Source organism: Scyliorhinus canicula, chromosome 12 (assembly GCF_902713615.1).
Source record: "Scyliorhinus canicula chromosome 12, sScyCan1.1, whole genome shotgun sequence".
Taxonomy (NCBI): domain Eukaryota; kingdom Metazoa; phylum Chordata; class Chondrichthyes; order Carcharhiniformes; family Scyliorhinidae; genus Scyliorhinus; species Scyliorhinus canicula.
The window spans coordinates 3749305-3772010 of record NC_052157.1 but is presented as its reverse complement, the minus strand read 5'-3'; the positions used below and the strand labels follow the sequence as shown (position 1 = coordinate 3772010).

The following is a 22706-nucleotide window of genomic DNA, read 5'->3' as shown; positions in this document are numbered from 1 at the left end:
ATCTAAAACAAAGAAGATTGACAGATCGAGCTTTGTGTTCCCTCTTCCTACAGGCTGTGTGTGTGAAATCAGTAACGTAGGAACATAGGAATTAGGAGCAGGAGGCAATTCAGCCCTTTAAGCCTGCTCTGCCATTCAATCAGATCATTGCAGATCTCAGCAATCCTCATTAAATTCAATGAACTTTATGGTTTTGAAGATATTAATAAATTTCATTGGCTTGCTCCAAATTTCAAAATCTTTGCACAAAACACAGCCCAGCCATAAAACCCTGACAACAGGTTCAGGACCAAGGGTGCCTCACAGGGACAGGGACGCAGATTCGATTCTAACCTCAGGTGACTGTGTGGAATTTGAATGTTCTCTCCCCCCCCCCCCCCCCCCCCCCCCCCTCGGTCTGCGTGGGTTTCCTCTGGGTGCTCCGGTTTCCTCCCACAGTCCAGGGATGTGTAGGTTAGGTGGATTGGCCATGATAAATTGCCCCTTCGTGACCAATGATTAGGTGGGGTTGGGGGGATGGGGCGGGTGGTGGGCTTAGGTAGCATGCTCTTTCAGAGGGGCGGTGCAGACTTGATGGGCCAAATGGCCTTCTTCTGCACTGCAGGGATTCTATGAATTCCAGAACTGGTAATCTTACATTTAAAGGTATTCAGAAATATCACTACACGGGCAGCAAGGTGGTGCAGTGGTTAACACTGCTGCCTCACGACGCCGAGGTCCCGGGTTCGATCCCGGCTCTGGGAAACTGTCTGTGTGGAGTTTGAACGTTCTCCCCGTGTTTGCGTGGGTCTCACCCCCAGAACCCAAAGATGTGCAGGGTAGGTGGATTGGCCACACTAAATTGTCCCTTAATTGGAAAAAAATGAATTGGGTACTCTAAATTTATTGAAAAAAAGAAATATCGCTACACAATTGGGTATAAGAAGCTCCAAACAAGGATTATCAGAAAACAAAACATGAGCCATCAACTTCTCAGGATTCTGCAACATGAAGTTGTTGTCTTTTGGATTCATCAAGTCCGACCATCGTCATGCTGAGCTCCCAGAGCCTCTTGGCAGCTTCATCATCTCTACCTTGAGGGGCAGAGTCTTTAACAGCACAGTCACTGGCAAATATCAACAAGTTAGAATTAGTATAGTGCATCGTCTTAACTGTATCAGGAGATAGAAAAGGCATAATAAAAAGGCAATATTACAATAATCACGTGGAACTTCAATATGCAGGTGGATTGGGAAAATCAGGTGGTAGTGGATCCCAAGAAAAGGAATTTGTGGAATGTTTGTGGAACACACAAACAGACTCAACAACAGCTTCTTCCCCACTGTCACCAGGCTCCTAAATGACCCTCTTATTGACTGACCTCATTAACACTACACCCTGTATGCTTAATCCGATGCCGGTGATTATGTAGTTACATTGTGTATCTTGTGTTGCCCTATTATGTATTTTCTTGAATTTTGTTTAATTCCTTTTTCTTCCCATGCACTGAATGATCTGTTGAGCTGCTTGCAGAAAAATACTTTTCACTGTACCTCGGTACACGTGACAATAAACAATCCAATCCAATCCAGATGTTTTTTGGAGCAGCTTGTGACAGAGCCGACTAGGGAACAGGCAATTCTGGATTTGGTGATGTGCAATGAGGCAGACTAGATTAGGGAACTTACGGTGAAGGAACCCTTAGGGAGTAGTGACCACAATATGATAGAATTTACCCTGCAGTTTGAGAGGGAGAAGCTGCAATCAGATGTAACGGTATTACAATTAAATAAGGGTAAGTACAAAGACATGAGGGAGGAGCTGGCCAGAGTTGATTGGAAAAGGAGCATAGCGGGGAAGACAGTGGAACAGCAATGGCAGAAGTTTCTGGGGGCATTCGGGAGGCACAACAGAAACTGATCCCAAGGAGGAGGAAACATGCTAAGGGAAGGACAAGGTATCCATGGCTGACGAGGGAAGTCAAGGACAGTATAATAGAAAAAGAAAAAGCATACAAAGTGGCGAGGATTAGTGGGAATCCAGAGGATTGGGAAGCCTTTAAAAGCATAGAACATAGAACACTACAGCGCAGTACGGGCCCTTCGGCCCTCAATGTTGCACCGACCTGTGAAACCATCTGAAGCCTATCTGACCTACACTATTCCATTTTCATCCATATGTCTATCCAGTGACCACTTAAATGCCCTTAAAGTTGGCGAGTCTACTACTGTTGCAGGCAGGGCGTTCCACACCCCTACTACTCTCTGAGTAAAGAAACTGCCTCTGATATCTGTCCTATATCTATCACCCCTCAATTTAAAGCTATGTCCCCTCGTGTTGGTCATCACCATCCGAGGAAAAAGACTCTCACTGTCCACCCTATCTAACCCTCTGACTATCTTATATGTCTCTATTAAGTCACCTCTCAGCCTTCTCCTCTCTAACGAAAACAACCTCAATTCCCTGCGCCTTTCCTCGAAAGACCTTCCCTCCATACCAGGCAACAACCTAGTAAATCTCCTCTGAACCCTTTCCAAAGCTTCCACATCCTTCCTATAATGTGGTGACCAGAACTGCACGCAGTACTCCAGGTGCGGCCGCACCAGAGTTATGTACAGCTGCAGCATGACCTTGTGGCTCCGAAACTCAATCCCCCTGCTGATAAAGGCTAGCACACCATATGCCTTCTTAACAGCCCTATTAACCTGGGTGGCAACTTTCAGGGATTTATGTACCTGGATGCCGAGATCTCTCTGTTCATCTACACTACCAAGAATCTTGCCATTAGCCCAGTACTCTGCATTCCTGTTACTCCTTCCAAAGTGAACCACCTCACACTTTTCCGCATTAAACTCCATCTGCCACCTCTCATCCCAGCTCTGCAGCTTATCTATGTTCCTCTGTATCCTATAACATCCTTCAGCACTATCCACAACTCCACCGACCTTCGTGTCATCTGCAAATTTACTAACCCATCCTTCTACACCCTCTTCCAGGTCATTTATAAAAATGACAAACAGCAGTGGCCCCAAAAGAGATCCTTGCGGTACACCACTAGTAACTGAACTCCAGGATGAACATTTGCCATCAACCACCACCCTCTGTCTTCTTTCAGCTAGCCAATTACTGATGCAAACCGCTAAATCACCTTCAATCCCATACTTCCTTATTTTCTGCAATAGCCTACCGTGGGGAACCTTATCAAACGCCTTACTGAAATCCATTTACACCACATCAACAGCTTTACCCCGATCCACCTGTTTGGTCACCTTCTCAAAAAATTCAATAAGGTTTGTGAAGCATGACCTACCCTTCACAAACCCGTGTTGACTATCGCTAATCAACTTGTTCTTTTCAAGATGATTATAAACCCTATCTCTTATAACCTTTTCCAACATTTTACCCACAACCGAAGTAAGGCTCACAGGTCTATAATTACCAGGGTTGTCTCTACTCCCCTTCTTGAACAAGGGGACAACATTTGCTATCCTCCAGTCTTCCGGCACTATTCCTGTCGACAAAGACGACATAAAGATCAAGGACAAAGGCTCTGCAATCTCCTCCCTGGCTTCCCAGAGAATCCTAGGATAAATCCCATCTGGCCCAGGGGACTTATCTATTTTGACATTTTCCAAAATTGCTAACACCTCCTCCTTTTGAACCTCAATTCCATCTAGCCTGGTCGACTGAACCTGAGTGTTCTCCTCGACAACATTGTCTTTCTCCAGTGTAAACACTGACGAAAAATATCCATTTAACGCTTCCCCTATCTCCTCTGATTCCACACACAACTTTCCACTACTATCCTTGATTGGCCCTAATCTTACTCTAGTCATTCTTTTGTTCCTGATATACCTATAGAAAGCCTTAGGGTTTTCCTTGATCCTATCCGCCAACGACTTTTCGTGTCCTCTCCTCGCTCTTCTTAACTCTCCCTTTAGGTCCTTCCTGGCTAACTTGTAACTCTCAAGTGCCCTAACTGAGCCTTCATGTCTCATCCTAACATAAGCCTTCTTCTTCCTCTTGACAAGTGCTTCAACTTCCTTAGTAAACCACGGTTCCCTTGCTCGACAACTTCCTCCCTGCCTGACAGGTACATACTTATCAAGGACACGCAGTAGCTGTTCCTTGAAAAAGCTCCACATTTCGATTGTATCCATCCCCTGCAGTTTCCTTCCCCATCCTATACATCCTAATTCTTGCCGAATAGCATCATAATTGCCTTTCCCCCAGCTATAATTCTTGCCTTGCGGTATATACCTATCCCTGCCCATTGCTAAAGTAAACATAACCGAGTTGTGATCACTATCACCAAAGTGCTCACCTACATCTAAATCTAACACCTGGCCGGGTTCATTACCCAGTACCAAATCCAATGTGGCCTTGCCCCTTGTTGGCCTGTCTACATACTGTGTCAGAAATCCCTCCTGCACACACTGCACAAAAACTGACCCATCTATAGTACTCGAACTATAGTATTTCCAGTCAATATTTGGAAAGTTAAAGTCCCCCATAACAACTACCCTGTTACTCTCGCTCCTGTCGAGAATCATCTTTGCAATCCTTTCCTCTACATCTCTGGAACTATTCGGAGGTCTATAGACAACTCCCAACAGGGTGACCTATCCTCTACTGTTCCTAACCTCGGCCCATACTACCTCAGTAGACGAGTCCTCAAGCGTCCTTTCTACCGCTGTAATACTTTCCTTGATTAACAATGCCACCCCCCCCCCTCTTTTACCATCTTCTCTGTTCTTACAGAAACATCTAAATCCTGGAACCTGCAATAACCATTCCTGTCCCTGCTCTACCCATGTCTCCGAAATCGGCACAACATCGAGATCCCAGGTACCAACCCATGCTGCAAGCTCACCCACCTTATTCCGGATGCTCCTGGCGTTGAAGTAGACACACTTCAAACCAGCGTCCTGCTTGCCGGTGCCCTCTTTTGAACTTTTAACCCTATCCCTGACCTCACTACTCTCAACATCCTGTACACTGGGACTACAATTTAGGTTCCCATCCCCCTGCTGAATTAGTTTAAACCCCCCCGAAGAGCACTAGCAAATCTCCCCCCCAGGATATTGGTACCCCTCTGGTTCAGGTGAAGACCATCCTGTTTGTAGAGGTCCCACCTACCCCAGAATGAGCCCCAATTATCCAGGAAACCAAAACCCTCCCTCCTGCACCATCCCTGTAGCCACGTGTTCAACTCCTCTCTCTCCTTATTTCTCACTTCACTAGCACGTGGCACGGGTAACAACCCAGAGATAACAACTCTGTTTGTTCTAGCTCTCAGCTTCCACCCTAGCTCCCTGAATTTCTGTCTCAAATCCCCATCTCTCTTCCTACCTATGTCGTTGGTACCTATGTGGACCACGACTTGAGGCTGCTCCCCCTCCCCCTTAAGGATCCCAAAAACACGATCAGAAACATCACGAGCCCTGGCACCTGGGAGGCAACACACCAACCGTGAGTCTCTTTCGTTCCCACAGAACCTCCTGTCTGTTCCTCTAACTATGGAGTCCCCAATGACAAGTGCTCTGTTCCTCTTCTCCCTTCCCTTCTGAGCAATAGGGACAGACTCTGTGCCAGAGACCTGTTCCCTATTGCTTACCCCTGGTAAGTCGTCCCCCGCAACAGTATCCAAAACGGTATACTTGTTATAGAGGGGGACGACCACAGGGGATCCCTGCACTGCCTGCCGGTTCCCTCTCCCTCCCCTGACGGTAACCCATCTACCTTCTTCTTTTACCTGAGGTGTGACTACCTCCCTATAACTCCTCTCAATAACCTCCTCCGCCTCCCGAATGATCCAAAGTTCATCCAGCTCCAGCTCCAGGTCCCTAACGCGGCTCTCGAGGAGCTGGAGTTGGGTGCACTTCCCGCAGATGTAGTCAGAAGGAACACTAGAGGTGACCCTTTCCTCCCACATTCTGCCAAGGAGGAACATTCAACTGCCCTAGCCTCCATTCCCACTGAACTAACTTCCCAACTACTGAAAAATAAAAATAAAAAACTTGTTAGTTTAGCAATCCAACGGACAGAACTTTTTTTTGGTTAGAGGAGGAGGATGGGTGGGAGACACTACGTAAGTAGTGTTTCGGGTAAAGCTGTCACTCGAGAGCAAGCAGAGAACAATTTAAAAAGCAATAAGGGGAGAGAAGATGAAATAGGAGTGAAAGCTAGCTAGTAATATAAAGGAAGATAGGAGTTTTTTTCAATATATAAAAGGTAAGAGAGGGGCAAAAATAGACATTGGACCACTGGAAAATGTGGCTAGAGAAGTAATAATAGGAATCAAAGAAATGGAGGAACTGAATAGTTACTTTGCATCAGTCTTCACGGTGGAAGACACCAGGGGGATGCCAGAACTCCAGGAGAACCAGGGGGCAGAAGTGAGTGCAGTGTCCATCACGAAGGAGAAGATTCTGGGGAAACGGAGGAAAGGTCTGAAGGTTGATAAGTCACCTGAACCAGATGGACTACACCCCAGGGTTCTAAAAGAGATAGCGGAGGAGATTGTGGAGGCATTGGTGGTAATATTTTAGGAATCACTGGAGGCAGGAAGGGTCCCAGAGGACTGGAACGTGGCTAATGTAACACCGCTGTTTAAGGAGGGAGGAAGACAGAAGACGGGAAATTATAGGCCGGTTAGTTTGACTTCAGTCATTGATAAGATTTTAGAGTCCATTATGAAAGATGAAATCGCGGAGTACTTGGAAGTGCAAGATTAAATAGGACTGAGTCAGCACGGCTTCGTCTGACAAATCTGTTGAGTTCTTTGAGGAAGTAACAAGGAAGCTAGACAAAGGAGGCGAGTGGACGTGATTTATTTAAATTTCCAGAAGGCCTTTGACAAGGTGCCGCACAGGAGACTCTTAAATAAGTTAAGAGCCCATGGTGTTTAGGGTAAGATCCTGGCATGGATAGAGGATTGGCTGACTAGCAGAAGGCAGAGAGGGGATAAAGGGGTCTTTTTCAGGATGGCAGCCGGTGACTAATGGTGTGCCTCAGGGATCTGTGCTGGGACCACAACTTTTCACAATGTACATTAATGATCTGGAAGAAGGAACTGAAGGCACTGTTGCTAAGTTTACAGATGATACAAAGATCTGTGGAGGAGCAGGTAGTATTGAGGAAGCAGGCGGGCTGCAGAAGGACTTGGACAGGCTAGGAGAGTGGGCAAAGAAGTGGCAGATGGAATACAATGTGGAAAAGTGTGAGGTTATGGACTTTGGAAGGAGAAATGGAGGCATAGACTACTTTCTAAATGGGGAGATGCTTAGGAAAGCAGAAGCACAAAGGGACTTGGGAGTCCTTGTTCACGATTCTCTTAAGGTGAACATGCAAGTTCAGTTGGCAGTTAGGAAGGCAAATGCAATGTTAGCATTCATGTCGAGAGGGCTAGAATACAAGACCCAGGATTCACTTCTGAGGCTATATAAGGCTCTGGTCAGACCCCATTTGGAGTATTGTGAATAGTTTTGGGCCCCGTATCTAAGGAAGGATGTGCTGGCCTTGGTAAGGGACACAAGAGTGGTCCCTGGAATGAAGAGCTTGGTGTATGCGGAACGGATGAGGACTCTGGGTCTGTACTTGTTGGAGTTTAGGAGGACGAGGGGGGATCTTACTGAAACTTTCAGGATACTGCGAGGTCTGGATAGAGTGGGCGTGGAGAGGATGTTTCCACTTGTAGGAAAAACTGGAAGCAGAGGACACAATCTCAGACTAAAGAGATGATCCTTTAAAACAGAGAGGAGGAGGAATTTCTTCAGCCAGAGGGTGGTGAATCTGTGGAACTTTTTGCCACAGAAGGCTGTGGAGGCCAAATCACTGAGTGCCTTTAAGACAGAGATAGATAGAGATAGATTAATAAGGGGATCAGGGGCTATGGGGAGAAGGCAGGAGAATGGGGATGAGAAAAATATCAGCCATGATTGAATGGCGGAGCAGACTCGATGGGCCGAGTGGCCTAATTCTGCTCCTATGTCTTATGGTTTTATATGCTTTACCAGGTGACAGGCTGCAAATGGGAAAGATGTTGACTTTGTGCAATGATGTAAAAGAGTTAATAGAAACTCGGCAGTCATCTTCTCCAAACACAATGTAAACCTGGCTGCCAAACTTCTATCGGAGTCAAAAATTGACCGCAATATATTTTGTTTTTCGTTTTAATTCCTGGTGATATGAATTCGCCAGCTGAAGGGGAACACAGGTCTTCTTCCTCCATCCATCAACTCTTTATTCTCTCGGGTGAGGACAGAACACAGTTTTTTTTCTCCACCACCTTTGCCTTTTCCTTTCATCCCAGTGTCCACCACCTCCTCAAGATCCTCTCGAGAAAGCAGCGATAGATTCAATATTTTCTGCAGGAGAACATTACACTGCAGAATGTAGCAAATTATCAAAAGAGCCAATGCTACTGCTGGTGCAAACTAATTGGAATGTTTTTAAATATCATGATGGATTCCCAAATTGTATTGAGTTAAGCGGACCTCAGCAAGGAACAGTAATGGTGGCATCACTGGTCTCAAAAGTTCTTGGCTCTGTAAGGGAGAGGCAATAGAGGTGATGAGCTGAATATTCTTTTTTATGTACTACTAAGAGTCAATAGGAAGATTTTCAGGTGCATATTATAAATATTGGTGTATAGTTACACCGTCACCCCCGGCCACATGACTCTGTTCATGTACATTGCTCAATGTACTAACATTAATTAGTGTTAACTTTTGGAAGACTCGGCCAACAAGCAAGTTGACAATGGTCACATTGATTGAAGGACAAATAATGGCTGGGACATTAGTGCAAGTTCCATTTGCTCCGTTTTGAAATAATACACCAAGATCTTTTATGTCCACCTGAATACGGTCAAATGGTGCCTCAACTGAACATTATCCAAAAGAACAGCTCAGTGCTGCACTTAGTATTCATGTTTCTGGGAGAGGACTTGAGCCCATGGCCTATTGCTTCAGAGGCAAACGTTCGACCCTCTGACCCTTAGCTGGCACTGCTGGACAGGTGGCGGCAGACTGCGAAAGGCCAGAGTTAGAAGTTAATCATTTCTTTACTAGTTGCTTCATTGTTGAGTACATTAGCTCTGCTCACAGTCACAGAAATATTGACATGGATGTTGAGGACTAAACTCTTCTACCTGGCATTTTCAACTATGTCACGAAGCAGGTCAACGTGATGCCCATAATGAATTCAGCCTCACCTGAAGTACTGGCCACTAACATTGTCCAATTCCTCAGCAACTGCACAGTGGATGGTTGTCTGAGCTCCTTGCCATAGATTCTTAAAGGTGAGAGCGGTTAATGGTTTCAAGAGGAATTCCAACCATAGCAATGGAGTAGACATAAAATGGCGGCTCAGATCAGTCATTATTACTCCAGGGTGGAGACAATTAGCTGTTACGCCTGTGCCTAAAATTGAGAAAGACATCGTTATAAACACACAGAGGCAGAATATACATGTATTTCTTGGTTCTTTGGCAATTTGATTCAAGTGGGCCTTTAAAACTTGCCAAAATTTGACATCAATTGAACAGTTACCATCAGGGTAGAAAGAGGAAATATTTGAAACACTCTTCAGCTCACTACAGCTCAGCCTTCAACACCATCATTCCTACGAAACTCATCTCCAAACTCCGTGGCCTTGGCCTCGGCTCCTCCCTCTGCGACTGGATCCTGAACTTTCTAACCCACAGGCCACAATCAGTAAAGATAGGCAACAACATCTCCTCCACAATCATCCTCAACACCGGTGCCCCACAAGGCTGTGTCCTCAGCCCCTACTATACTCCTTATACACCTATGACTGTGTGGCCAAATTCCCCTCCAACTCGATTTTCAAATTTGCTGATGGCACCACAGTAGTGGGTCGGATTTCAAACAATGACGAGACAGAATACAGGAATGAGGTAGAGAATCTGGTGAACTGGTGCGACGACAATAACCTCTCCCTCAATGTCAACAAAACGAAGGAGATTGTCATCAACTTCAGGAAGCATAGTGGAGAACATGCCCCTGTCTACATCAATGGGAATGAAGTAGAAAGTGTCGAGAGCTTTAGGTTCTTAGGTGTCCAGATCACCAACAACCTGTCCTGGTCCCCCCCATGCCGACACAATAGTTAAGAAAGCCCACCAACGACTCTACTTTCTCAGAAGGCTAAGGGAATTTGGCATGTCAGCTACAACCCTCAGCAACATCTATAGATGCACCATAGAAAGCATTCTTTCTTGTTGTATCACAGCTTGGTATGGAGCCTGCTCTGCCCAAGACCACAGGAAGTTACTAAAGGTTGTGAATGTAGCCCAGTCCATCACGCAAACCAGCCTCCAATCCATCGACTCGGTCTACAATTCCCGCTGCCTCGGGAAGGCAGCCAGCATAATTAAGGACCCCACGCACCCCGGACATACTCTCTTCCACCTTCTTCTGTCAGGAAAAAGATACCAAAGTTTGAGGTCACGTACTAACCAACTCAAGAACAGCTTCTTCCCGCTGCCATCAACTTTTAAATGGACCTACCTCGTATTAAGTTGATCTTTTCACTACACCTTGCTGTGACTGTAACATTATATTCTGCAGTCTCACCTTCCTTCCCGATGTTGTTTGTACAGCATGCAAGAAACAATATTTTTCACCGTATACTAGAACATGTGACAATAATAAATCAAATCAAATTTTTAAAAAATATTCGGAGTTTGGGGTTAAGCAATGCAAGTCAGGGTTTAGTAAAATTAGCTCTTTTCTTGCATCTGTTATCGCTGACCTGGGTGCACAAAGTTCAAACACATTCCACACTCCAGCAGCTATCATTCAACTTCAAAACGGCAAGGCCAAAAAACAATTTTAATTATTGAATTTATTGAAGTTAATTATTGAAGTTAATTAGATCCCAAAGGCCAATAACTTAACCTCCCAGCAGCGTGATGCCAACAATTATCAGAACTGCCCCCTGGCCCCCTCACTTCATAACAAAGACTCTCAAAGAATTTAGTTAACATTCTGAAGACAGCATATAGTATTACAAAGTATTCACAACACAAAAACGGGCCATATCGGCCCAGCTGGTCCATGCCAGTCTTTATGCTCTTCACCTTCTTCATCTAACGCCATCAACATATCCTTCTATTCACAGGGTGAACTCCACCTCCTCATGCACAGGGCTGAGCTTAATGCATGGGCGGGTCCTTCCCGGAGGTGGAGGACAAATGCAAACGGTGCCAGAGAGGCCCGGCCAACCACATCCACATGTTCTGGTCCTGTCCCAGTCTTGTTGGTACTGGACCACCTTTTGGGGCCATGTCCAAGGTTGTGGGGGTGAGGGTAGAGCCATGCCACTAGTGGTGGTCTTCGATGTGTTGGAACAGCCATAGTTCTTTCCGGGGAGAGGGGCAGACGCCCTAGACTTTGCCTGCCTGATTGCCTGCTGGAGACTCCTGCCAAGCTGGAGATCAGCAGTGCCACCCAAGGTCACGGGCTGGCTGTCTGACCTAAATTGGCAAGGATAAAATTCTCCATTCAGAGATCGGAGGAAGGCTTTCGCCACACATGGAAGCAATTCAACAGCCTGTTCCAAGACCTGTCTCTGACCAGCAACCAATAAGGGAGGGGACGGGGATGGAGGGCCGGGGCAAAAACAGACAACAGAAGACGAAAAGAAGGCCGGGGGGGGGGGGGCAACCAGGATACAGGGCAGACAAGGCAGAGGAGTCAGGGGGGACGAAGGGCAAGGAAGCACATGGGTGCGATCACAACAACAGCACCAAGGGACACCCAGGTAGCAGGAAACACACCACTGGTATGTTTTAATACCAGGAGGCAACATGTATAAAGTTAATGGGGCATGGTTGTGGTAACCGATCACTGTGGGCCCTAGGTGAGGGCCCCGCATCGGTACAACGTCACTTTTTTCTTCTCTTTTTTTCCTTGCATGCCCACTCTGTAAATACCTCAATCACTGAGTGATGTTCCTTGAAATTATATTATAAATGCAAAATCAATTTTTTTTAAACATCCTTCTATTCTGTCTCCCCACCTGTTTTAATCCCTCTGAATATATCAATGCCATTCAGCACAGCAGTCCTTGCGGTAGCAAGTTCTACATTCTCACCACTCTCTGGGTAAAGAGGCTTTTTTGCTGAGTTCCGTAATAGATTTAGTGATCATCTCAAACTTATGGCCTTAGTTCTAGTCTTGCCCACAAATGGATACATCACCTTTGAGTCTACTCGATAATCTTAAAAGAGTTTATCAAATCACCCTTCAGTCTTCTCATTTGTAGGGAAAAGAGCTGCAGCCTGTTCAATCTTTCCTGATATTTCTGCAGCACTCACCTTTTAGTTTCTTTGCCAGCTCCCTGGTGAACAGTATATTGGCCAGCTTGCTCTGATTGTAACTAACCGCAGAATCGTAGCAATTGTCCAAATTAATGTCATCAAAATGGATTTTCCCTGCATTTGAGAAAAGAATTAAGAAAACCATTTACCCATATATTGCCTTTAGTCATTGATGAAATTAAATTGTAAAAGTGGTTGAACAAGTAGTGAATGGGTTATTTGTGCATTTCAGGTGATGCAGGTAGAATTCTCTCTATATATAATCTTTATTAGTGTCACGAGTAGGCTTACATTAACACTGCAATGAAGTTACTGTGTAAAACCCCTAGTCGCCACATGCCGGCTCCTGTTCGGGTACACAGAGGGAGAATTCCAAATGTCCAAATCACCTAACAAGCTCGGGCAGCACGGTAGCACAATGGTTAGCACTGTTGCCTCACAGCTCCAGGGTCCCAGGTTTGATACCCGCTTGGATCACTGTCTGTGTGGAGTCTGCACGTTCTCCTCGTGTTTGCGTGGGTTTCCTCCGGGTGCTCCGGTTTCCTCCCACAGATGTGCAGGTTCGGTGGATTGGCCATGCTAAATTGCCCTGTGTCCAAAAAGGTTGGTGGGGTTACTGGGTTACAGAGATAAGGTGGGGGTATGGGCTTAGGTGGGTGCTCTTTCCAAAGGCCAGTGCAGACTTGATGGGCCAAATGGTCTCCTTCTGCGCTGTAAATTCTATGATAAGCTCTTCTTTTGGAGACTTGTGGGAGCAAACTGGAGCACTCGTACTGGGAATACAAGTGATATAAAGACCTACCTCGGCTATCTAGAGATAAGTGAAGGCAAGAGTTTAATACATTTTCTGAAATATTTTAATTGGTGATAGAAATATCGGTCAATGGGTTTAAGTGCTGCACCTGTGAGATGTGGGAGAGCCATGACGCTGCCAGTGGCTCGGACGTCTCCACCTGCAGGAAAAGCACCCAATTGCAGCTCCTCACAGACCACATGGATAGGTTGGAGCAGCAGCTGAATGCACTTAGGAGCATGAAGGTGGCGGAAAACAGCATAGAAACAGCATAGAAAGTGGCCGTACTGGACGTAGTATTGGGGAATTAGCCCGGCCTGGCAGTCAACGTTTCAGTAGGGGAGGTGTTCGGGAACAGTGAACACTATTCAGTAAGCTTTAAGGTACTGATGGATAAAGATAATTGCAATCCTCAGGTGAAGGTACCAAATTGGGGAAGGCGAATTACAACAATTTTTTAAAAATAAAATAAATTTAGAGTACTCAATTTTTTTTTTTCCAATTAAGGGCAATTTAGTGTGGTCAATCCACCTACCCTGCACATCTTTGGGCTGTGGGGGCGAAACCCACGCAAAAACAGGGAGAATGTGCAAACCCCACACGGACAGTGACCCAGAACATTTTTTTATAAATGTTTTTATTCTCCATTTTCCTCCAAAATTTACACCCCACCCACAAACAGTAAACGGTAACAAATACAAAATCAATCCCCTTTAACAATAACAACGATCCCATCCTCCAACCACTCCAAACAACGGCCCACCTGTCAATATATGCATCCAATAACACTAACCCTCCCACGGTGGAAACAAAAGGCAAAGCAGGAGACGAGAAAAGGAGTCCGGGACCGCACGCACGCACACACACACACAAAGCTGTCCAACCTCTGACAGAGTGCCGTACATGATAACCGAGTGTTGTAAACCCCCCCCCCCCCCCTCCCCACTCCTCTCCAACTCTCCCCGTCCACTGCCTCTTGTAAACTCCTTCCACCAACCTCGGTTAGTTCCCCTCCAACTTTCCACCTCGGCTAGACCACTCGGACCCTGTTCTGCCAGACTCCGATGGCCGCAGCCCCTCCCCCCACCTCACTCCCATTCACTGGCCGGCTTAGACCGGCCAGCGTGGAGGCCCCCGCCCGGGTCTCTTTCCCCCTTGCCCGACCCTAGGAAAGCCCAAAAATCCCCCTTTTAGCACACAAATCCCGCATATCCACCTACACCCCAAAGAGCCCTCACTTCAAGTGAAAGTCCCATCACTTCCCTTGTCCAAATGTATACAGCATCGGCTCCTTTAGCCCACACACCCGCACGCAGTGAAACAGACAAACAAAAAAAAAAGAAAATACAGTCCTGAGGTTACATCGGCACATGGTCATTTCTCAATTTCTCAGTTCTGCCACAGTCCTTCTGCCTTCGCAAACTCCTCCGCTGCCTCAGCCGTTCCAAAATAAAAGTCCTTGAGCTTGTAAGTCACCCTCAGCTTTGCTGGATATACAATGCCGCACTGCACCTTGCTAATGTACAGTGCCCTCTTCACCCGATTGAAAGCAGCCCACCTTCTCGCCAGCTCCACCGTAAAGTCCTGGTACACACGTATACCAGCTCCAGCCCACTGCACAACCCGCTTCTGCTTGGCCCAGCACAGGACCTTCTCCTTCACTGTACCTATGGAAGCACAGAGTCACTACCCTTGGCGGCTCACTCGCCTTTGGTCCAGGCCTCCACGAGCGATGAGCCTGATCCAGTTCATATCGGGAGGGATCCTCCCCCTCCCCCAATAGTTCCGCCAGCATCGCAGCAAAATACTCAGTCGGCCTCGGCCCTTCAACTCCTTCGGGCAGGGCGTCCCCTGTCCCCCCTACTTGGGTGTCCCCTGACCCCCTACTTTTTGCGCTGGCAATTGAACCCCTGGCTATGGCGCTGAGGGGGTCGGGGGATTGGAGGGGGCTGGTCCGGGGTGGGGAGGAGCACCGAGTGTCGTTCTATGCGGATGACCTATTGTTGTATGTGGCGGACCCGGTGGGGGGAATGCTGGTGGTGATGGGGATTCTCCGGGAATTTGGGGATTTCTCAGGGTATAAGCTTAACTTTGGGAAAAGCGAGCTGTTTGTGGTACACCCGGGGGACCAGGAGGGGGGGATTGGGAGGCTCCCACTGAAAAGGGTGGAGGTGAGCTTCAGGTACTTGGGGGTTCAGGTGGCCAGGAGCTGGGGGGCCTTGCATAAGCTAAACCTCACAAGGCTGGTGGAGCAAATGAAGGAGGAGTTTAAGAGGTGGGACATGGGGGACATGGTGGGAACATGGGGAGGTGGGGCTGTTTAGCACACTGTGCTAAATCGCTGGCTTTGAAAGCAGACCAAGGCAGGCCAGCAGCACGGTTCGATTCCCATAACAGCCTCCCCGAACAGGCGCCGGAATGTGGCGACTAGGGGCTTTTCACAGTAACTTCATTGAAGCCTACTCGTGACAATAAGGGATTTTCATTTCATGCTGCCGCTGTCTTTGGCGGGTAGGGTGCAGTCAGTCAAGATGATGGTGCTCCCGAGGTTTCTGTTCCTGTTCCAGTGCCTCCCCATCCTTATCCCGAAGACCTTTTTCAGGCAGGTTAACAGGAGCATTACGGGGTTTGTGTGGGCACACGGGACTCCAAGGGTGAGACAGGGCACAGGGCAGATGTCAGGAGGCTGGGGAACCTGTTCATAGACGGGAAGTTTGCGAGCCTGGGTGAGCTGGAAGGGAAGTTCAAGCTCCCCCCGGGGAACACCTTTAGGTACATGCAAGTAAGGGCGTTTGTCAGGCGGCAGGTGGCGGGGTTCCCCCTGCTGCCGTCGCGTGGGGTTCAGGACAGGGTGCTCTCGGGGGTATGGGTTGGAGAGGGGAGGATCTCGGAAGTGTCCGAGGTGATGCAGGAGGTAGACGAGGCCTCGCTGGAGGAGCTGAAAGATAAATGGGAGGAGGAGCTGGGTGAGGAGATTGAGGAGGGGACGTGGGCGGATGCCCTAGAAAGGGTGAACTCCTCCTCTTCGTGTTCGAGGCTTAGCCTCATACAGTTTAAGGTACTGCATAGGGCTCATATGACCGGGACAAGAATGAGCCAGTTTTTTGGGACCGAGGACAGGTGTATTAGGTGCTCAGGGAGCCCAGCAAACCATGTCCACATGTTCTGGGCATGCCCAGCGCTGGGGGAATTTTGGAAGAATGTAGCAAGGACGGTATCGAGGGTGATAGGATCCAGGGTCAATCCAGGCTGGGGACTCGCAATATTTGGGGTTGCAGTGGAGCCGGGAGTGCAGGAGGCGAAAGAGACCAGTGTTCTGGCCTTTGCGTCCCTAGTAGCCCGGCGGAGGATTCTTCTTCAGTGGAAGGATGCGAGGCCCCCAAGCGTGGAGGCCTGGGTCAACGATATTGCGGGGTTTATTAAATTGGAGGGGGTGGAAATTGCCTTAAGGGGGTCAGTGCAGGGGTTTTTCCAGGAGTTGGCAACCATTCCTAGATCTCCTGGCAGAACGGTAAAAACAAAAGGTCAGCAGCAGCAGCAACCCGGGAGGGGGGGGGGGGGGGGGGGGGGGGGGGGGGGGGGGGGGGGGGGTCTCTTTGTTTTTGTTTTGGGTTGAATATCTGTTTTTTGCCAATGACGGGCCTTAATTTGTTTCTCTTTTGTATTTACGGCGGGGGGGGGGTTCTGTTTTTTTTTGTTCTTAGAATTTTCTGTTATTGTTTTCTTTTTTGTGAAAATGTGAAAATTTGAATAAAAGTTATTTTTTAAAGGAAACTCCTTCGGGCAGCCCCACAATCCTCAAATTCTGTCGCCTGGACCGGTTTTCCAGGTCTTCCATTTTTCCTCGCAGATCCATATTAATCTCCATGACCTTCTGCATCTCCTTCCCCATCGACGTAAGTTGATCACTGTGCTGCAATAATGTCTCCTCCACTTCCTTCAGCGCCTCCCCTTGCTCCCGCACCTCCGCCACTGCACTCGCCACCGCCACCGGGGAAATCGCCTCCTCCACCAGCACACTCAAAACCTCCCTCATCTCCTTCCTCATTGTCTCCATGTATTTTGTAAACTGCCTTTCGAATTCCTCAGCCATTACCTTAGTTATTTCTTCAGCCGTAAGCAATGTGGCCACCCCGATGCTCCAACCTCCATTTTCCTTGGTGACCCCGCGGTGACCTTTCTACTCCCCAACGAACTTTCAGCTGTTTTCACAGCCGTTATTTTACTGGTACTCGACATATCCATTCCCTGTACTTTCTCCTGGCCTTCCCCGCCTTCGCTGCCCCTAGGACCGGGCGTCAATCCCCGACAATGCCGTTCCCGAACGGGAGCCCTCCAATACGTGGCTGCCTCCTGCCCGCCGTCACCGGAAGTCAGCCGTCACCGCTTCTTCAATGGCCTTTGTGAGATCTTTTCACAGTTGTTCCCTCTGCTGCTAGAATTCAGCTTTAATAAAGGCCCTCAAGTCAGCTTGAGGCCTTTAAGCTCGCTCTTCCCCCGCCTGCATGCTGGAAGAGGCTTTTGTCTCTGCTGTAGCTTCAGCCAAATCTTTCACTGTTTCTGCGGGCCTGGTAACCAAGAAACATACCATTCCTGGGGGAAAGTACTCCTCCAAAATTTACCTATGCCTTTTCATCAAAATTCCACCCAGTATTGCTTAAAAAAAAGAGCTCTTTTCTGTAACCTTGGGCAGGAGCTGCCTTGTGTGTGACCACTTACTCCATGGTGCACACCGGAAGCCCTTAGTGTCCAAAATTGCCTTTAGTGTTGGGTGGGGTTACTGGGTTATGGAGATTGGGTGGAGGTGTGGGCTTGGATAGGGTGATCTAGGGGCAGCACAGTGGCACAGTGGATTAGCCCTGTTGCCTCACGCGCCGAGGTCCCAGGTTCGATCCCGGCTCTGGGTCACTGTTCGTGTGGAGTTTGCACATTCTCCACGTGTTTGCGTGGGTTTTGCCCCACAACCTCACGGTAGCATGGTGGTTAGCATCAATGCTTCACAGCTCCAGGGTCCCAGGTTCGATTCCCGGCTGGGTCACTGTCTGTGTGGAGTCTGCACGTCCTCCCCGTGTGCGTGGGTTTCCTCCGGGTGCTCCGGTTTCCTCCCACAGTCCAAAGATGTGCGGGTTAGGTGGATTGGCCATGCTAAATTGCCCGTAGTGTAAGGTTAATGGGGGGATTGTTGGGTTACGGGTATACGGGTTACGTGGGTTTAAGTAGGGTGATCATTGCTCGGCACAACATCGAGGGTCGAAGGGCCTGTTCTGTGCTTTACTGTTCTATATTCTATAACCCAAAAGAATGAATTGGGTACTCTAAATGGATAGGGTGATCTTTCCAAGAGCCGGTGCAGACTCAATGGGCCGAATGGCCTCCTTCTGCACTGTAACTTCTGTGATTCTATGATTCTCGCTTTCGGGCTCTCCCGCTATTCACCAGCCTCATTTCGCTTGAGCGAGAGCGCAGCGTGGCCGGAGAATCGCGCCATCAATTTCCACGCCAGGAAGATAGAGGAGATCCCAGGTTTCAGCTGAATTAACTAACTTTGGCTAATGCAAAAGAAGCAACTGTGATGCCAGAAAAACCTATTCACACAGCGAATGGTTGAGGTCTGTAATGCACTGCCTGGAAGTGTGGTGGAGGCTGGTTCAATGGAGGCATTCGAGAGGGCATTAGATGGTACATTGAATAGGAACAATGTGCAGGGTTACAGGGGAAAAGCAAAGTCATAATGACTTGGAAAGCCAGTGCAGACACGGTGGGTCAAATGGCCTCCTTCTGTGCCATCACAATTCTGTGAAGTATTTTAGGGATAGGTCTTTGGAAACAATTAACTGGTGAAGATCTTACAGGAAGCTCCAGACTACTTTCAGACAACTCACATATGTATACATGCCTTAGTGTGATAGCAATCTTTCCCAAGTCAAAAGACTGCAAGCTTAAGTCCACTCTAATGCCTTGGAGCATAGCCCAAGCAGACACTCTCTCAATACCAATGCTTAAGCAATGCTGCACTATCCGAGGGGCCAGCTTTTGGAAGTGATGTTAAACCAAGTCCTGTCTGCCCTTTCATATACACAAAACATCACAATGCTATTTTGAAAAAGAGCACAAGAGTTTTACTAAGTATTTATCCCTCAGCCCATCACTAAAATAAAAAGTGTCCAGGGAGCACTATAAATAGCACATGAGCCTGTCCCTTGATATAATGACTAAATCTCAGATATAGGACAGGCACTTCCAGCAGCTTCAGGAATTTCCGCACTTGTACTTTTTCCCCGTCTTTGCTTCCACCGGCCTAGTTAAAAAAGACAAAATATTTTCCATGGCTTCCAGCAAAAAGTAGGTTAATTGAAATGGTTCCCCAGTCCACCTTGTTGGACTGGAGGTTCTGTCAAGCCTCACTGGAAAGGAGGTTCACAAATCCCTCACTACCTGAAAAGGAGACCACATATTCTACTCTCCTCAGCACACAAGTGAAACATCCTAATCTACTTGTTAACATCTTTGGATTGTGCCCTCTCTCCCTTGCCAGTACAGGGAGGAGGTTTTTAATTAAACACTGAAGTAGGCTTCAGAGTTCATTTACTGGATTCACTTAAAGTTGTAGTTTAATCTCAACGACACAAGAGAGGAGAGATTTTTCATTACTGGAAGCTAAGGGCATGAAAGCAGAGATTATAGTGGAAAATAATTGGAGTTGGTATCAAGGGGCAGCACGGCAGCACAGTGGTTAGCACTGTTGCTTTACAGCTCCGGGGTCCTAGGTTCGATTCCCGCTTGGGTCACTGTCTGTGTGGAGTCTGCACGTTCTCAGTGTCTGCGTGGGTTTCCTCCAGGTGCTCCGGTTTCCTCCCACAAGTCCTGAAAGACGTGCTGTAAGGCAACTTGGACATTCTGAATTCTCCCTCAGCGTACCTGAACAGACGCCGGAGTGTGGTGACTAAGGGATTTTCACAGTAACGTCATTGCAGTGTTAATATAAGCCCACTTCTGACAATAAATATTATAAAAAGGGCACAAGGGAAGGTTTATTTGATAAGTATATCAAGAGAAAGTTTTAAGGAGAAAGTGATCTAATTAGCCTAAAATGTAGGAGCACGAGTAGGTCATACTGGCCCTTAAATCTGGTCACCCACTAATCATAATATCCTAGTTGATCTTTGGCCTCAGCTCCACTTTCCTGGCCCAGTACCTGTTTCACATCCAGTGATCTCAGGTGTGATCCACAGCTGTGCAGGGTAGAGGGTTTCAAAATTACAACCCTCCGAGATGAAAGCCTTTTGAAAATCCACAATTACAACATCCACTGGTTCCCCCTTGTTTACCCTGCTGGCTACACCTTCAAAAAATTAATATTTGTTAAATATGATTTCTCTTTCATAATGTGGAGATGCCGGTGTTGGACTGGGGTGAGCACGATCTCTTTCATAAGATCGTGGTGACTCTGAAAATCTTAAATTGACTTGCCCGGTTACCATATCCCTAATGATAAATTCTAGCATTTCCCTACCGTTGATGCCTAAGGAACAAGGCTCCAACCCTGCTTTTGGTTTGTTGTGTTCTGAAGCTTACTGTAATCCCCGAGTATGTGCAATTTTAAAAAAACGAAATAAAGTTCACCATCACTCCAACTGTTGCCACATTTTAATCCCAAATCTTGGAAATCCTATCATTGCTGTGACAAGACTCAAATAAAACTAATTAAATCACATCAGAAATAACCTCTTTACTTCAAAAGTGGCTGCATCCAACCTTGAAGAAAGAATAAACTTCACTCGGAACAATGCCCCAAGAGAGTCTTAAAAGATGCACTTTAGCAGACGCTTTACTAAGTTCCACAGCAGCGACTCTTGTGGTCTTTTCAACTTGTGCTCATCAGCAGCAAATTTTCCAGATTCTCAGCAGGTCGCAGTTTTACAAAGTGTCAAACCAGATAGTTTACTGTATTCGGTGATATATATTTGCAAGGTCTCTGTCCTTCCTATTTACCATCATGCTTTCGCAGCTCTCTGCTGGGTTACAATTCCAGAGGTACCATTATTCATGGTAGAGTTCAATAATAATTGTCAGCATAGAATCATAGAATTTACAGTACAGAAGAAGGCCATTCAGCCCATCGAGTCTACACCGGCCTTGGAAAGAGCATGCTACCCAAGCCCACACCTCCACCCTATCCCCATAACCCAGTAACCCCACCCAACACTAAGGGCAATTTTGGACACGAAGGGCAATTTATCATGGCCAATCCACCTAATGTGCACATCTTTGGACTGTGGGAGGAAACCAGAGCACCCGGAGGAAACCCACGCACACACAGGGAGAACGTACAGACTCCGCACTAACAGTGACCCAAGCCGGGAATCGAACCTGGGACCCTGAAGCTGTGAAGCAACAGTGCTAACCACTGTGCTACCGTGCTGCCCCAGGCAGGCTGTTCAACCAAAGGGGTCATGACAGCAGAAGCAGAACCAATCCACCATCATTGAAATGAAAATGAAATGAAAATCGCTTATTGTCACGAGTAGGCTTCAATGAAGTTACTGTGAAAAGCCCCTAGTCGCCACATTCCGGCGCCTGTCCGGGGAGGCTGGTACGGGTTATGTCCCATGTTCCTATTAATCAACGGTTGTTGAATACGGATGAAGAGCCTCACATTCCACCTCCTACTTCCCACTATCCAAAATGCCAGCTAGAAACATGACATCTGTCTCTAAGAGCAGTTAAATAAGAATGGTCGGGAGGGACAGTATGAACCTTCCTGGTCTACAGCTGGGCACGATGCCACTGCAAGCCGACAGTAAACTTACCGCGAGAGTGAGCTAAACTGGCCACTGTAACAATCCGACTAGGTGCCGACTCCTTCAACAGGTCCAGCAGGAGGTTGGTCAGCAGAAAATGACCCAGGTGATTGACTCCAAACTGCATCTCAAAACCATCCTCAGTCTTCCACTTGGGGCACCACATGATACCTGGAGGCACAATGGAAAAAGTCACACGAGAATGCATGAGAAGGTGCATTCTGAGCACTGGTCAAGGGGCACGAACCCTGAAGCAAAATGCACATCAGCTTTGGACTGCACCATCCTGTGTTCAGGATTGATTCAAATAAAATCAAGGAAGGAAAAAAAAACACGTCAATATTGCATTTAAAGGAAGCTGGAGCTGTGGGTTCTCAGTGTACAGAAAGGCTGTAAAATCTTCACCGAGCGAATGCTGCACTCGTCAGGTAAGGTGTTAAACTGAGGCCTTGTCTACCTTCTCGAGCAGATGGAAAAGATCTCGTATTGCTACAAGACTAGTGCAGTCCTAGTGTTCCATCTAGAATGTAAACTTCAATCGACATCATGAAAATTAAGATCTAGTCATTTTTCTCATGGGGTGTCCTTGTTGTGCACAAGTTACTAATGGCCTACATTTTTCAGTAGTAATGACAGCAGAACTATCACAATTAATGAGGTGCAACTGGGGTCTAAATGGTGGAATAAATTCATAATTTAGCACAGCTGGTTTAGCACAGTGGGCTAACCAGCTGGCTTGCAATGTCGAACAAGGCCAGCAGCGCAGGTTCAATTCCCGTACTGG

At 47.3% G+C, this 22706-nt stretch overlaps 1 protein-coding gene across 1 annotated transcript in view; it reads right to left on the bottom strand.

Moving 5' to 3' along the window:
* Positions 1 to 502: 502 nt before the first annotated feature.
* The window catches only part of si:ch211-107o10.3 (uncharacterized protein LOC407663 homolog), a 55110-nt gene continuing 32906 nt past the window's right edge, over positions 503 to 22706 (bottom strand). The window contains exons 4-7 of the mRNA XM_038813461.1: positions 21932 to 22093; positions 12326 to 12442; positions 9197 to 9404; positions 503 to 1105 (exon numbers count right to left, since the gene is read on the bottom strand). Of these exons, the coding sequence (XP_038669389.1) occupies positions 973 to 1105; positions 9197 to 9404; positions 12326 to 12442; positions 21932 to 22093 (620 nt within the window). The 3' untranslated portion in view covers positions 503 to 972. The remainder of the gene's footprint in view (positions 1106 to 9196; positions 9405 to 12325; positions 12443 to 21931; positions 22094 to 22706) is intronic.